Below are 14,338 nucleotides of genomic sequence, written 5' to 3'. Positions count from 1 at the left end.
ACGGGGCAGACCCGTCCCCTCGTGTTGTTGCTAATGTCGCTCCGGCTTCCTGAAACTGCCGCTGATAGTGAATAGACCGTGCCGTCGAGTCTGCTTTTGGCCTAGTCTTCGAGCCTTGTTGGTAAGCCTTCCAGTCCCGAAATTCATCAATTCCGTGGCGCCAACTAGTGTCCGTCGGCCACCAAGTCATATGCCATAGAACTCTGTTCCGATGGTCCCAGATTGTCTTTAGAGCACAACAAAGCCGGTCAATGATCTCCTGATTCAGACCGCATAGTGCCTGCATTAACCATTCTTCAAAAATCATCCCATTAATTTGTGGTATTGGAAGTCCAGCTATTTGCTAAAGATCACCTGCAAAGCAACATTCAACAAATAAATGGTTATCCGTTTCATCCTGATCCACACACACGGGACATTCAATTGTGATTGGAACTCGTCGTTGGGCTAATCTAGCCCGAGTGGGTAGGCTACCCGAGCAGATTCGCCATATGAATAGCTTCAGTTTGGGGGGCATATTTCTGTTCCAGATCCTCCTCCAACCCTCATTCACCAATCTTCCCTCCACCTCCATCCCGGCAATATAACCCGAATGCACATTATAAAAACCATCTTTTGACCAGTTCCAAATTCTTCTATCTGGACTGACAGTGAAGGGTAAAATGATGTCACAAATGGCACTCACTTCAGTTTCACTAAAACATCCATTCAATTTATTTACATCCCAACCCCTACCATTTTCAAGCAACAAGTCAGCAACTCTCAAATCTTGCATCACAGGGACCATAAAAGAATTTAAACAAAAACCGTTCAGTTTAGGTACCCATGCATCCTTCCAAACTCTAATTGGACTACCATCTCCCACTTTCCACAATACCCCTTTCCTAAGTATACTCAGGCCACTCTAAATACTTCTCCAAACCATACTAGGATTATTGCCTAATTCAGAGAAAAGTAATTCTTCCCTTGGGAAATATTTTGCTTTGAACATTTTACTTACTAAAGTATGTGAGTTATTCACTAATTTCCATCCCTGCTTTCCTAATAAGGCTAAGTTAAACAAATGTAGGTCCTTAAAACCCATACCCCCTAGGTCCTTTGATTGACATAACCTAGCCCAATCAAACCAGTGAATACTCTTTTTGCCATCAGGTTTCATACCCCACCAAAAAGAGTTCATCATTTTTTGCAATTCATCACAGATAGATAAAGGTATTAGGAACGTACTCATACAGAAGGTAGGTAAAGCCTGAGCCACTAACTTTAACAACACCTCTTTGCCTGCCTGTGAGAGGAATCTGAAACTCCATACTCCGAACTTTTTCCGCAGCCTCTCAATCAGAAAGTTAAAAATCCTTCTCTTGGAGCGCCCAATTAGTGAAGGCAACCCCAAATAGCGACCCGTGTCCAAAGGAGCATTAACCCTCAAAATTGCTTTAAGCTCAAATTGCAAATCAGCTTTGACATTCGCACTAAAGAAAATTCCGGACTTGCTCAGGTTCACAGCCTGTCCCAAAGCCAACTCGTACTCGGTTAGTATACTCAAAATCTTACTAGCTTCACTAGTAGTTGCTCCAAAGAACAGGAAACCATCATCAACGAAGAATAGGTGTGTAACCGATGGTGCCCTTCGACAGATTCTGCATCCTGAAATTAAGCCCCTCACTCTCAGCCTTCTTTATCAATTTGGATAGGACTTTAGCACACAAGATGAACAGGTAGGGAGACAACGGATCACCCTGTCTGAGGCCCTTACCAGGGATAATTTGTTGAGAATATTCTCCATTCACTGCCACCTTATACCTAACCGTTGTAATACATAGCATCATCCATCTGATCCAGGTCTCATGAAAACCCATGCGAATCATAACCAATTTCAGAAAGTTCCAATCCACCCTATCATAGGCCTTGCTAATGTCAATCTTCAAGGCAGCCTGCCCAGAGTTCCCCCTGTTCTGCCTTTTCATGTAGTGAATACTTTCAAAGGCAACCTGCACATTATCAATTATTGACCTTCCAGAGACAAAAGCAGATTGAGTTTCTCCAATTATTTGTGGCAAAACACCTTTCAACCGGTTAGCCAAGGCCTTTGCAATGATTTTGTAGAGCACATTATAAAGGGAGATCGGACGAAAGTCCTTTAGCAATCTAGGGTTGTCTAGCTTGGGGATAAGCACAATTGTAGTATCATTGAAACCCGATGGAAGCTCCCCATCTCTAAGCCATTTTGCGCAGGCCGCTCCCAGTTCCTGTCCCATTGTAGCCCAGAATGATTGGAAAAAAGCTGGGTTCAAACCATCAGGGCCCGGAGATTTGTTTGGACTCATAGAAAACAGGGTATTCTTAAACTCCTCAATCTCAAAGGGAGCCGTGAGCATGTCATTTGTCGATGTGTCAATCACTGCCTCAATCACATTCACTGTCTCAGACCCAGCTGTCCCAGTTCCGGTGAAAACGGATTGAAAATACTGCTTTGCATAAACCAACATATCATTCTGATTATCGACAATTACTCCCTCTTCATCACAAAGGGAAGTAATAAGATGAGATTATTTATTTATGAAAATGCATATTATCTCTAAATAACAAAATACATCATAAAAAGTAAGGAATAAATCTCTATAAAAGTACCGGCTACACCTGATACACGATCCACATAGATAAGAAAAAAACTACAAATAGTAAAACAAACCATTAAATGTCTGTTTGTTTCCATTTTAATCGCTCACAGTTAGATCTAGACTAATTAAAATATTATGGTGTAGAGATTAAAATAATCTTTAAGGGTTAGGTCTAATAAGCCTATATTTGGTGATTGATTAATTCATTTGGTCATTTAGGATTCATATAAACATTAATGAGGTTTTAATGTTGCTTAATGATTTAACTCAATTTCAAATAAGTTTAAGCTAATTTCATCCACTTTCACTCAAATTGACAAAAAATAAAACTAAGTGAAATTGCACCAAAACTTGTTTGAACTTGATAAACATTAGTTTTAATGATGCTTAATTGTTTGAATAATTTGCAAATACGATTTCATTTACTTTTACTCAATTTTATAAGAGGTAAAATTTGATGAAATTCATGTTAAATTTATTGTAACATTTTGAAACTAATATGAAACTTGATAAAACATGATTTTAATGTTGCTTAATTGTTTGAATCATTTTCAAATGAGTTTCTCCTGATTTCATCCACTTCCACCCAATTTCGTAAATGGTGAATTTTGGTGAAATTCATTTAAAATTGCATCACAACTTTTTGAAACAAATTTTAAACTCGATAAAACATCAATTTTAATGTTGTTTAATTGTTTTTTAAATGAATTTCAACCGATCTTTTTAATTTTCACTTAATTTTAGAAGATGTGCAATTCATATGAAATTGTTAGTAATCTTAAAACTTAAGCACTTAATATAATATTTAATATTAAGATTTAAGAAACATTTTAATGAATTATTTCTTAAATTTAAGAAAGTTGTCAATACTAAAGTAAAATTGCTGTAAATTGCACAATTTTAAATCGTTATCATTGCGAGAGGGAACTGCTCTCTCTGGAAAAAAACTGCCGCTCCTCCTTTCTTTCTTCTTTTGTGGATCTACATTAAGGAGGAAGAAGGAAGTTCATTCTTCCTCCTCTCAACGGGTTAGGTTTATTGTAAATTTTTTATTGTATTTTTTTTTCGGCCAGTGTTTATATATTTTATTGGATCTCTCTATCCGTTTGAATTGTATCTGCTCTTCATTATTCTACTGTTTATACATTTTTCGGATTTAGCAAGAGTGGAAACGATTTATTTTATATGTGGATCAATACATCTATGTGGATGCAACAAACGAAATGACTCAAATCCGAATGTTAGGAAGAGACTAAATGATGAAGATTCGATTGCAGTTGCTTTTCTGTGGATTTGGATTTCAATGAAGTATATGTTTTTTTTTTGTTGGTTTTATATTTTTTATGGCATTTTATGCTCCTTGTAGTCATTTTCGTCTCATTATGGATTTTATAAGGTTTTTTACCTTTCTCGTTTCTTGTTGTATTTGTTGTTTTCGTATCTAATGAAGATATATGCATTTTCATCAAAAAAAAAAAAAAAAAAAAAAAAAAAAAAAAAAAAAAAAAAACCGTTATCATTGCTTATGACAATCTTGAATTATTTTTACACCTTTAACAGTAAAAATAAAAACTAAAAATTAATTAATTCCCTTCCTAGAAACAGAAACAGAAAGTTCTTCTGAAAACTAAAAATTAGAAACTAAACTAAACCTAACTCATTCCCTTCCTCTTACTCAGTTCTTCCGAGTTCCGCCTCAAGTCCCATCCTTTTGCTTCTCTCGCCTCGTCTCCGGCTCTCTTGCCGCTGCCCCTTTTATGCCCTAAACTTAAAGTTTCATTCTTTTCATCCGGTTTCCATCTTCGCGCCACTGACTTTCACCGGTTTCCATCGACTTACGAGGTAAATCGAATTTTCTTTGCAATTCTGTTTTGTTGCATTGAGTTTGAACCTGTTTGAGTTTGAGATGGAGTTTGAGTTTTTCTTTGGAATTCGATTTTTTCCAATCGATTTACCAGATGAAGTGAGTATATAAACATGGAGGAGGACTGAAGGAGAGATTGTTTGAGTTTGACTGATTTACAATTCTGTGTTTGAGTTTGAGATTTGCAATTCTATTTTTCTCAAATCATATACAACCACAGAAGAAATGACAAGAGATAAAACACTTGATATAGAACAAAATTTGAAAAGAATAAGATGACTACAGGTGCTAAGACTCCCATGTATAATTGAAGTATGTATCATCACTCATCAGTAAACTTATTAGCCTATCTTTCCAAGCTACCACTTATATTATGTGCTAGGCCCCTTTAAGGCAATGAGACCTCCAATCACCCGAGGCCTTCACAAAGCCAGGCACTGCTTAAAAAAGAAAGGGTAAAACATGAATAAAAGTTTTATGAAATAAATATAGAATGATACAAGTTATGATGATCATTTTTAGTCTGGCAATCCAAAAAGCCAAAGCAAAAGAAATAAAGAGAACAAAAGCTAAAAAGTATCTACTCAATCTAAGAAATAAGACTTCAACTTGTTGCTTTGATCTTCTCCCATGACTGTTTCCAATCAATCTTCCATTTTACTTATAAAGCTTGTAGTGTTTTTCTCTTGCGTATGCTTTCTGTTGCTTGTAAACCTGCACTAGTCTCTTTATTGCGTTTTTTGCTAGTATTTTATTTTCTTGTAAAGCTGCAGACATCTACCAATTTTTCCTTCAGAATATGTTGTCTCTCCTTCTTAATTAAATAAGGAATAGCTATTTATCTACCCAATTAATATAATGCAATCTGACTTTTCATATTTGTCCATTTTCCACAAACATGTTTAATTTGTTTAAAACGAGAATTTGTTTTTATAACCAAATTAATATTTATGACACTATTTCCTTCAACTATATATTCTCTTTTCAAATCCTTCCAATTATAATATTTCCTACCTCCCATTGAAAGTTTCCAGGAAAAATCAGAAATTACAAAAGCATTCCTTCCTTATGCACTTGCCTAGGCAGTGCCTTGGTGAAGGTGCCGGTGCTGCATGTGGCCTATTTTGGCAGCCTAGGCAAGCATATCTGGCGCTTTTAACATCACTGCTTAGGAGTATTTGAAAATAAAAGATAATTCAAAATGGCACTCCAATACCCCTCCAAAGACCAGTGAAATGATTGGAAATCCATGCATTACAATTTATGAGTAAAAGATAAAGCATTACCTGTCTCCAAAACTTCTTGGCTCCCCATTCTGATGGCCTCGAAGGTCTAATCTTGAGAACTTGGCAAATATGTTAAGAATTGGAGACCTTATACTAAACCAAAACTGTGTAGTTTGATTGGAAACTGCTCCCTTCCCTCTTTTTTTGCCCTTGCTCTTTCCCTTATTTCCTTCTTTGTTCTCTGCCAATAATCCATTGCCTCTCCTCAGCCCATGACATAATTTTCGACCACATTCTGGGCGAATATTCCAGTCACGTGCCACCCATATGGAACTTTAGTATCTCATCACTATTGGAGTTTTCCTATCAGATGGTATTTATCCCTAACAAAATTTGTAATACTCATGGCTTCTTAGGTTCCAATTCCTTTAGGCAAACATTGTATATTTGCACTAGTAGAAAAATAACTAATTCAGATTGTTTTTATTATAGTGTTTTGTGAATTCTTATGATTTACTAGAAAAAATGGTGGAACGAACTTACTGAGATTGGTGAGTTTCTGTTTATTTGTTTGCCCCTAGTGAATTCTTAGTGTGAAACTTGCTTACAGAACTGCTTGCGAATTGACTGATGATGCGCATTTCTTTTTTTGGCTCAATTTGATCAATTTTGAAGCTCTCCACATAAGGAGGGGCTTCACTTTTGGTTCTTAATGAGTCTTCTGCCCACTGATGATCTTTGCGATACCTGCCAAGCTGCTTGCTTCACCTGGCTCCTCTTCATTGCTTAACTTTTTTGAACCTTCTTCAATGTGGCCCTTATCAACCACTTTTAGTATGGTATATATTACAGATCTCTAAAATGACGTGATTAAGGTTTGATCAAAAGCAGTTGGCTTAAATCCCAGTTCTATACAAAAGGAGTACCATCCCTGCCTCTCTTAGTCTTTTGTGGATACCTCTGTCTATGCTGTTAAACCATATGCCAGATTATCTTTTCTGTAATGAGAGCCATAGAAATGGAGCTTGCGATTTTGATTTCACCAATTTGATCCCAGAAATAAGTGACCCTTTTTGTTTTCTAACGATATTAAGCCAATTTTTTGAGGCAGTAACCAGTATTCTGTCTTTTGTACACTTTGTGTGTCTTGAAGTTTGCTGGGATTTGCTGTCAGCAACCTCCCAAATGTTTGCAATATGTTATGGATTATAGATCATCAACTATTGATTTTATCGCTGATCAGTTAATATTCCTGTCATTGTTCAAATTTTAAGGTCAGATCTGAAGATGTTTCTGAACTAACTTATATTTCCTTCCAGCCCCTTTTCAGGTTCCTGCTCTCCAAATGGAGTTGAAATGAGCTAATTGATTTTATCTGACGTATAAATACTTCAATTATACATGGGAGTCTTACCACCTGTAGTCATCTTATTCTTTTCAAATTCCGTTCTATATGAAGTGTTTTATCTCTTGATTTTGTTGTCATTTCTTCTGTGGTTGTATGATATATTTCTGATGTAGAGGCATTGATTTTGTTAGGCAGATGGCTGAAGCCTCCTATAGCAGTGAGCAAGTGCCTGGGGATGAATTTATTGAGAATCAGAAAGAGGAAGATGATAAGATCATAGAGTTGCATAGTGAAAATGGTATATCTGAAGAAAAGAAAGACTTTGTTCCACCTGCTGTTGGAATGGAATTTGAGTCGTATGATGATGCTTACAATTATTATAATTGCTATGCTAAGGAAGTGGGTTTTCGTGTTAGAGTTAAGAATTCATGGTTCAAGAGGAATAGTAGAGAAAAGTATGGGGCAGTACTTTGTTGCAGTAGCCAGGGTTTCAAAAGAATTAAAGATGTGAATCGTTTAAGAAAGGAAACAAGAACTGGTTGTCCTGCTATGATAAGGATGAGGCTTGTCGACTCCAAGAGGTGGAGGGTGCTGGAGGTTACACTGGAACACAACCATCTGTTAGGTGCTAAGGTATACAAATCAATTAAGAAGATTGGAACTGGAAACAAAAGGAAGTTGCAGTCAAGTTCAGATGCGGAAGTGCGAACCATTAAGTTGTACCGAGCACTTGTAATAGATGCAGGAGGCAATGGGAACTCAACTTCAAATACAAGAGAACTTAGGAGTTTTTCTGAAATTCCAAATCAACTGAACCTTAAAAAAGGCGATGCACAGGCTCTTTATAACTACTTTTGTCGCATGCAGTTGACTAATCCAAGCTTCTTTTACTTGATGGATCTTAATGATGAAGGGCATTTGAGAAATGTGTTCTGGATTGATGCTAGGTCGAGGGCTGCATGTGGTTACTTCGGTGATGTCATTTATATTGACAACGTGTATTTGTCAGGCAAATATGAAATACCCCTAGTGGCATTTGTTGGAATAAATCACCACGGCCAGTCTGTTTTACTAGGTTGTGGGCTGCTTGCAGGGGAGACAACTGAGGCTTATATTTGGTTGCTCAAAGCATGGTTTTCTTGTCTATCAGGGTGCTCTCCACAAACAATTATCACGGACAGATGTAAAGCATTGCAGAGTGCAATTGCTGAGACGTTTCCAAGATCTCATCATCGTTTTGGTTTGTCCCACATAATGAGAAGAGTTCCAGAAAAATTGGGAGGGTTACGCAACTATGATGCAATCAGAAAGGCTTTGATGAAAGCAGTTTATGAAACTTTAAAAGTGATTGAATTTGAAGCAGCATGGGGATTTATGGTCCAGCGATTTGGTGTTATTGATCATGAATGGCTCCGATCACTGTATGAAGATAGAGTAAGATGGGCTCCAGTCTATATGAAAGACACATTTTTTGCTGGAATGTCAACTGCCCGGCTTGCGGAGACATTAAATCCATTTTTTGACAGATATGTGCATAAACAAACTCCTTTAAAAGAATTTCTGGATAAGTATGAATTAGCTCTGCAGAAAAAGCACAAGGAAGAAACCCTGTCAGATATCGAGTCTAGAAGCTCTGCCCCCATGCTAAAAACCAGATGTTCATTTGAGTTGCAGCTGTCAAAAGTATATACAAGGGAAATATTTAAGAAGTTCCAATTAGAGGTTGAAGAAATGTATTCCTGTTTTAGCACAACGCAAATTCATGTGGATGGTCCGATCATAATATTTTTGGTGAAGGAGCGTGTTACAGGTGAAGGGAATAGGCGAGAAATAAGAGATTTTGAGGTTCTGTATAATAGAAGTGCGGGTGAGGTTCGATGCATATGCAGCTGCTACAACTTCTATGGTTATTTATGCCGGCATGCTCTGTGTGTGCTAAACTTCAATGGAGTGGAAGAGATACCTTGTAAGTACATTCTATCAAGGTGGAAGAAGGATTTCAAGAGGTTATATATTCCATCAGAGAATGGGTCTAATAGAGTTGATGGTGCTGAGAATGTTCAATGGTTTAATCAGTTGTATAGAAGTGCATTGCAAGTTGTAGAGGAGGGTGTGATTTCTCTAGACCATTACAATGCTGCATTGCAAGCATTTGAAGAGTCTCTCAATAGGGTTCATGAAGTAGAAGATAAGCGATAATAGGTTACAATGTAAAGTTGCACCACTTATTGTAAATATCCTTTTTAAAGCTCACAATAACTTAAGGAATTTAAGACTAAACCAAAAAAAAATTGCTTCATTATTTCTCAACTCTTTCTTTTGACTTAATCCATTCATCATATAAGGAGTAACAAAGAACGATAAAAGATACCTATCTGGTGTACGTTTTCACAATGCAAAAATCCTAGTTAAAAACTGCTCCATTTAGTGGCTCAAGATTATCAATCCAAAGGTTCAATTTTTTTCCTAGTTAAAAACTGCTCCATTTAGTGGCTCAAGATTATCAATCCAAAGGTTCAATTTTTTTAAATTCAAATATGATGGTTTAATTGCACCAATTGTCAAGTAATTAAAATTTTATTTTTATTTTAATAAAGTACAGAAAAAATCAGCCGAACATTAATATGACAGTCACGTTTTTTTACATATGACATGACATACAGATACGAATAAAAGAAATAAAAATTATATTTTTATTTATTTAATTCAACTGTTTGAAATTATTATCACAAAAAATATATATTTATTTGTTCAGATGTCACATGACATATACATAGTTGGCACACAGTTGTTATCATGTTATATATACTAGAGATCTTCCCAATAATTACCACGTTATATTTTAGTGACTTTTTATTTTTATTTTAGTGACTTTTTTTTTATGTATGAATTGATTAAAATGATTTTATTATAATAAAAAGCAAATTTTAATAATTTTAATTTTTATTGAAACAAAATGAAATTCAGTCTACATTTTTGAAAAAGATTTCAAATTTAGTTACAAACAAATATGATGATATTGTTAAGACCTAATACACAAATAACCCCCTGAACTTGTCCAAATGTTGCAACTGCCCGCCTCAACTTTCAATTGTAACAACTTACCCCTTAAACTTGTCCAATTGTAAAACATAACCCCAAATTGGGAATTTTTTTATCCCGTATTTGAAGCAACCGTAAAAAAGTTTCTCCGGATTCGTATCACGCCAAAGATCTGATTATCATACTCCACGAGCGTTGCAGATTTTGTATTTTACGTGTTTCTTTAATTGCAGTCCATGTCAGCAATTTGGGGTTGTGTTTTACAATTGGACAAGTTTAAGGGGTAAGTTGTTACAATTGGACAAGTTTGAGGGATAAGTTGTTACAATTGAAAGTTGGAGGGGGCAGTTGCAACATTTAGACAAGTTCAGGGGGTTATTTGTGTATTAGGCCTATTGTTAAATGAGGAGTAAGAAAATAGAAGAGAAATATTGTGGCTATAAATGTAATATTAGTAAAAGTAATGGGCTTCATTACAAAATAAAGAAAATACTCGCCCAAGTCTCACTCTGGCTTTTGTTCTTGGCCTCCTCTTGATTCAATTGAAGCAGCACTCGACTTTTTGACAGACAGATTTTCTGGCGACTCACTCGTTTGGTAGAAATCAAGTAAGTTATAATCCCTTACTAATTTCTTTCTTTCTTTAGATTGATTTCTTCTCCTACTTTCTATTATTTTTAACTCCTATATTATGCTTAATCATATTCTACGATCTTCAATTATGATTTTTGGAACTAATTGTGGCTTAATTTAGAAGGTCTGTTTTCTACATGCCTTTCGTTGTTTTTCTCTTTTGTTTCCATTGCTGGATGGCATTTAAGAAGATCAAACTTCCAATTTTATTTAGCATTGTCGAATTCTAGCCTTTAATTTTATGCCCAATTCAGATCGCTGTGTCTGGCTATAATGTTTTGCTAGTTTACTGATGGAGTTCCGTTGATTGAAGCTTGGCGCTTTCGCATTGATGGAAACTTCCCCCCTTCAAAAATCTGGGGGCAATAAACAGTTCATTTTTCCCCCCAATCTAGTAACGTGCCTTTCGATACTAAGAACAGTTTGTTCACCCATAAGCTACTCTGAAATAATTCCAAGTGATAAAAGTTTGACTTCTACTTACTGTAGCCTAGTGTTTATGTCCTCTAAGCTACCTCACTTTTCAGGTTCAATTTAGATGCTGGTCCAGAATACTGGTCGTTGGATACAATCCTTTCTGTTGTGACGTAGGGTATACCTTGTATTTGACACATTGAGATTATAAACAATTAGTGGTTTACTTCCTTCCACAAAGGTTGTTTTGAAATGTAAGGAGGCCAGAGGGGATTACAGGATAAAAAAGAGATCTGATGTTGAAGATATATTCAGCATGTAACCTTCTTGATTGTTTCTTTATCCTGCTTTTAGTAGATGAAGTAGCTACAGTCTTTTCATTATCACTCCTTCCATTATTGCACGTTTCTTGTAGATGGATGACGTGTCTCTCAACACAGAGCCACTTGGCGATGATGATGCTGATGAATTTGAGATCGATGGAGATTGTGCCATTACTGAATATGTTGGTCAAGCTGGTGTAATCCAGGGAGAGAATCCTCTGCCTCCTGTTCTTGGAATGGAGTTCGACTCGTATGAGGATGTTTATTACTTTTACAATTGTTATGCCAAAGAACAGGGGTTTGGTGTTCGAGTAAGCAACACCTGGTATAGAAAGAGTAAAGAAAGATACAGAGGAAAGCTTAGCTGTAGCAGTGCAGGTTTCAAAAAGAAAAGTGAAGCTAATAGGCCAAGACCTGAAACTAGAACTGGTTGTCCTGCAATGATAAAGTTCCGGTTGATGGAAAACAAAAGGTGGAGACTTATTGAAGTTGAGGTTGAGCACAACCACTTAATTAGTCCTGAAAGTGGAAAATTTTATAAATCACATAAGCTTATAGGTGCTGGAACCAAGAGGACATTGCAATTAGAAAGTCCTGATGAGGTGCAGAAAATTAGGATGTATCGCACAGTGATTGTAGATGCTGAAGGGAATGGAGGTATAGATGATGATGAAGGACGAGTTACGAATCTTCTTCATCCCAATCAGTTGAATCTTAAGGAAGGAGATGCCCAAGCAGTTCAGAATTTCTTCAGTCGCTTGCAGTTGATTGATCCCAACTTCTTTTATGTGGTGGATCTTAATGAGAAAGGATTTATGAGGAATTTGTTCTGGATTGAGGCAAGGTCTAGGGTTGCATATAGCTATTTTGGTGATGCGGTTGCAATCGACACTGCATTCTTGAAAGACAAATTTCAAGTTCCATTGGTGTCATTTATAGGAGTAAATCACCATGGACAACGCATACTATTAGGCTGTGGTTTACTTGCATCTGAATCAACTGAATCGTATGTATGGTTGTTAAGAGCGTGGCTCACATGTATGTTGGGGCGTCCTCCGCCAGCTGTTATCACTGACCCGTGCAGCAATTTGCAAACTGCTGTTGCTGATGTTTTTCCAAGAGCTTCACATTTTGTTCATTTGTCGCAAATAATACGAAGAGTTCCAGACGATGTAGAAGGCTTGTTTGGATTTGAAGCAATAAAAGTAGCATTGAGCAGATTAATGTACTGCTTTTTAAAGCCTGAGGAATTTGAAGCAGCGTGGGAGGAAATGGTCCAACATCATGGAATCAGGGATGAGAAATGGATTCAGACTTTATATGAAGATAGAAAACGATGGGTTCCAGCTTATGTTAAGGACACATTTTTGGCAGGGTTGTTTCCGGTCCAGCAAAATGACATTGTACCTTCAATTTTTGAAGGATATCTCAACAAATATACTCCTCTGAGAGAATTTTTGGATAAGTACGAACTCGCTTTACAGACAAATCATCAGCTAGAAGCAGTGTCCGACATGGATTCAAAAAATTCAAGTTTACTGCTGAAGTCCACATGTTATTTTGAGCTGCAGCTCTCAAAATTGTACACAAATGAGATAATGAGGAAGTTTGAGAAGGAGGTGGAGGGCATGTATGCTTGTCTTAGCATAAGACAGGTAAGTGTTGACGGGCCATCGATTACATACCTAGTTAAAGAACAAGTTGAAGTCGAAGGCAACCGGCAGGAGATCATGGAGTTTGAGGTTACATACAATGCAAGTGAAATGGATGTTATTTGTGCCTGTGGTCTGTTCAACTTTAGAGGATATTTATGTAGGCATGCATTAAGTGTGCTTAATGAAAACGGGTTGGAGGAGATTCCACCTCAATACGTCCTTGCACGATGGAGAAAGGATATAACTCGATCATATGCTGTTGATCACAGTAAAGGTGGTATCGATACAAATAACCCAGTTCATAGGTATGATCATCTGTATAAATGCATCGTGCGGGTTGTAGAGGAAGGGAAGAAATCAGAAAATCGATACAAGGTTACTCAGGAAGGGTTGGATGAGATATTGAGCAAGCTTCATCTCTTAGAAAACTAGCCATGTAATGTTATAAGTTGTAGAAGCTTGAGTTTGTGAATATTATTATTAAAGCCAATGCTGCTTCATGACTTGATTAGAAATATGAGCAGAATGATAAAATCTTTTCTCTAATTGCTTCTCCCTAAGATAACAGAATCTGTCCTAGTAACCGGGCTGTTTCAAAAGCATTTTGGTAAGAAAAATATTCTGGATAATTCTAGCATTAATAGAGATATTGAAATGATTATGAGTTTTAAACATTTTAGTTTTTAAAGTTTGGCTTTCCTAATTAGGCTCTGTTCTACTGAAAATAAGTAAACTGAACTGAATGCTACTAAAACTGAAATAATAATATAATCATTTAAAAATAGCAATAATTAAAAGCTTATAAAAATAATAATGGTTCTAATAATAATAATGATAATAATCAAAAAATAATTATAATAAATAATTATAATAAGTAATGATAAATTATTGAATTGAATACTACTGAAATTACTGATTCTGAAATTAAGTGACAAAGAACAAAGAACAGGACAATCAGTCATTCTTTTTTTTTTTACAGTCCATGAACATGTCATCCATATTGAGTAACTAAACTTAATTGAATTTTTTCATATTCAAAGTCAAATAGGTAATACTTTTTTGAGGGTGAATTTGCATCCTATGTTGTAATTAAGGAATGAATAAGTGCCGTTATGTTTCTATTTTTCGGGACTGTTTTTTATATTTTAATCACAGACGTCTTTGATAAAATTTTAAAACAACTATCTTTACCATAAAAAAAATCAACTAAGA

At 36.1% G+C, this 14,338-nt stretch overlaps 1 protein-coding gene across 1 annotated transcript; it reads left to right on the top strand.

Annotated features, from left to right (window-relative positions):
* The first annotated feature begins 4,232 nt into the window (after positions 1–4,232).
* On the top strand, positions 4,233–13,672 carry LOC136222704 (protein FAR1-RELATED SEQUENCE 6-like). Its single transcript, XM_066010435.1, has 5 exons — positions 4,233–4,463; positions 7,031–7,130; positions 7,255–9,251; positions 11,262–11,313; positions 11,564–13,672. The coding sequence occupies exons 2-5, from the start codon at positions 7,113–7,115 to the stop codon at positions 13,556–13,558; spliced, it is 4,062 nt and encodes a 1,353-aa protein (XP_065866507.1). The 5' UTR covers positions 4,233–4,463; positions 7,031–7,112; the 3' UTR covers positions 13,559–13,672.
* The last annotated feature ends 666 nt before the right edge of the window (positions 13,673–14,338 follow it).

This window comes from Euphorbia lathyris, chromosome 3 (assembly GCF_963576675.1).
Source record: "Euphorbia lathyris chromosome 3, ddEupLath1.1, whole genome shotgun sequence".
NCBI lineage: Eukaryota > Viridiplantae > Streptophyta > Magnoliopsida > Malpighiales > Euphorbiaceae > Euphorbia > Euphorbia lathyris.
The sequence above is the reverse complement of the archived record's forward strand: the minus strand, read 5'-3'. Positions and strand labels throughout refer to the sequence as shown.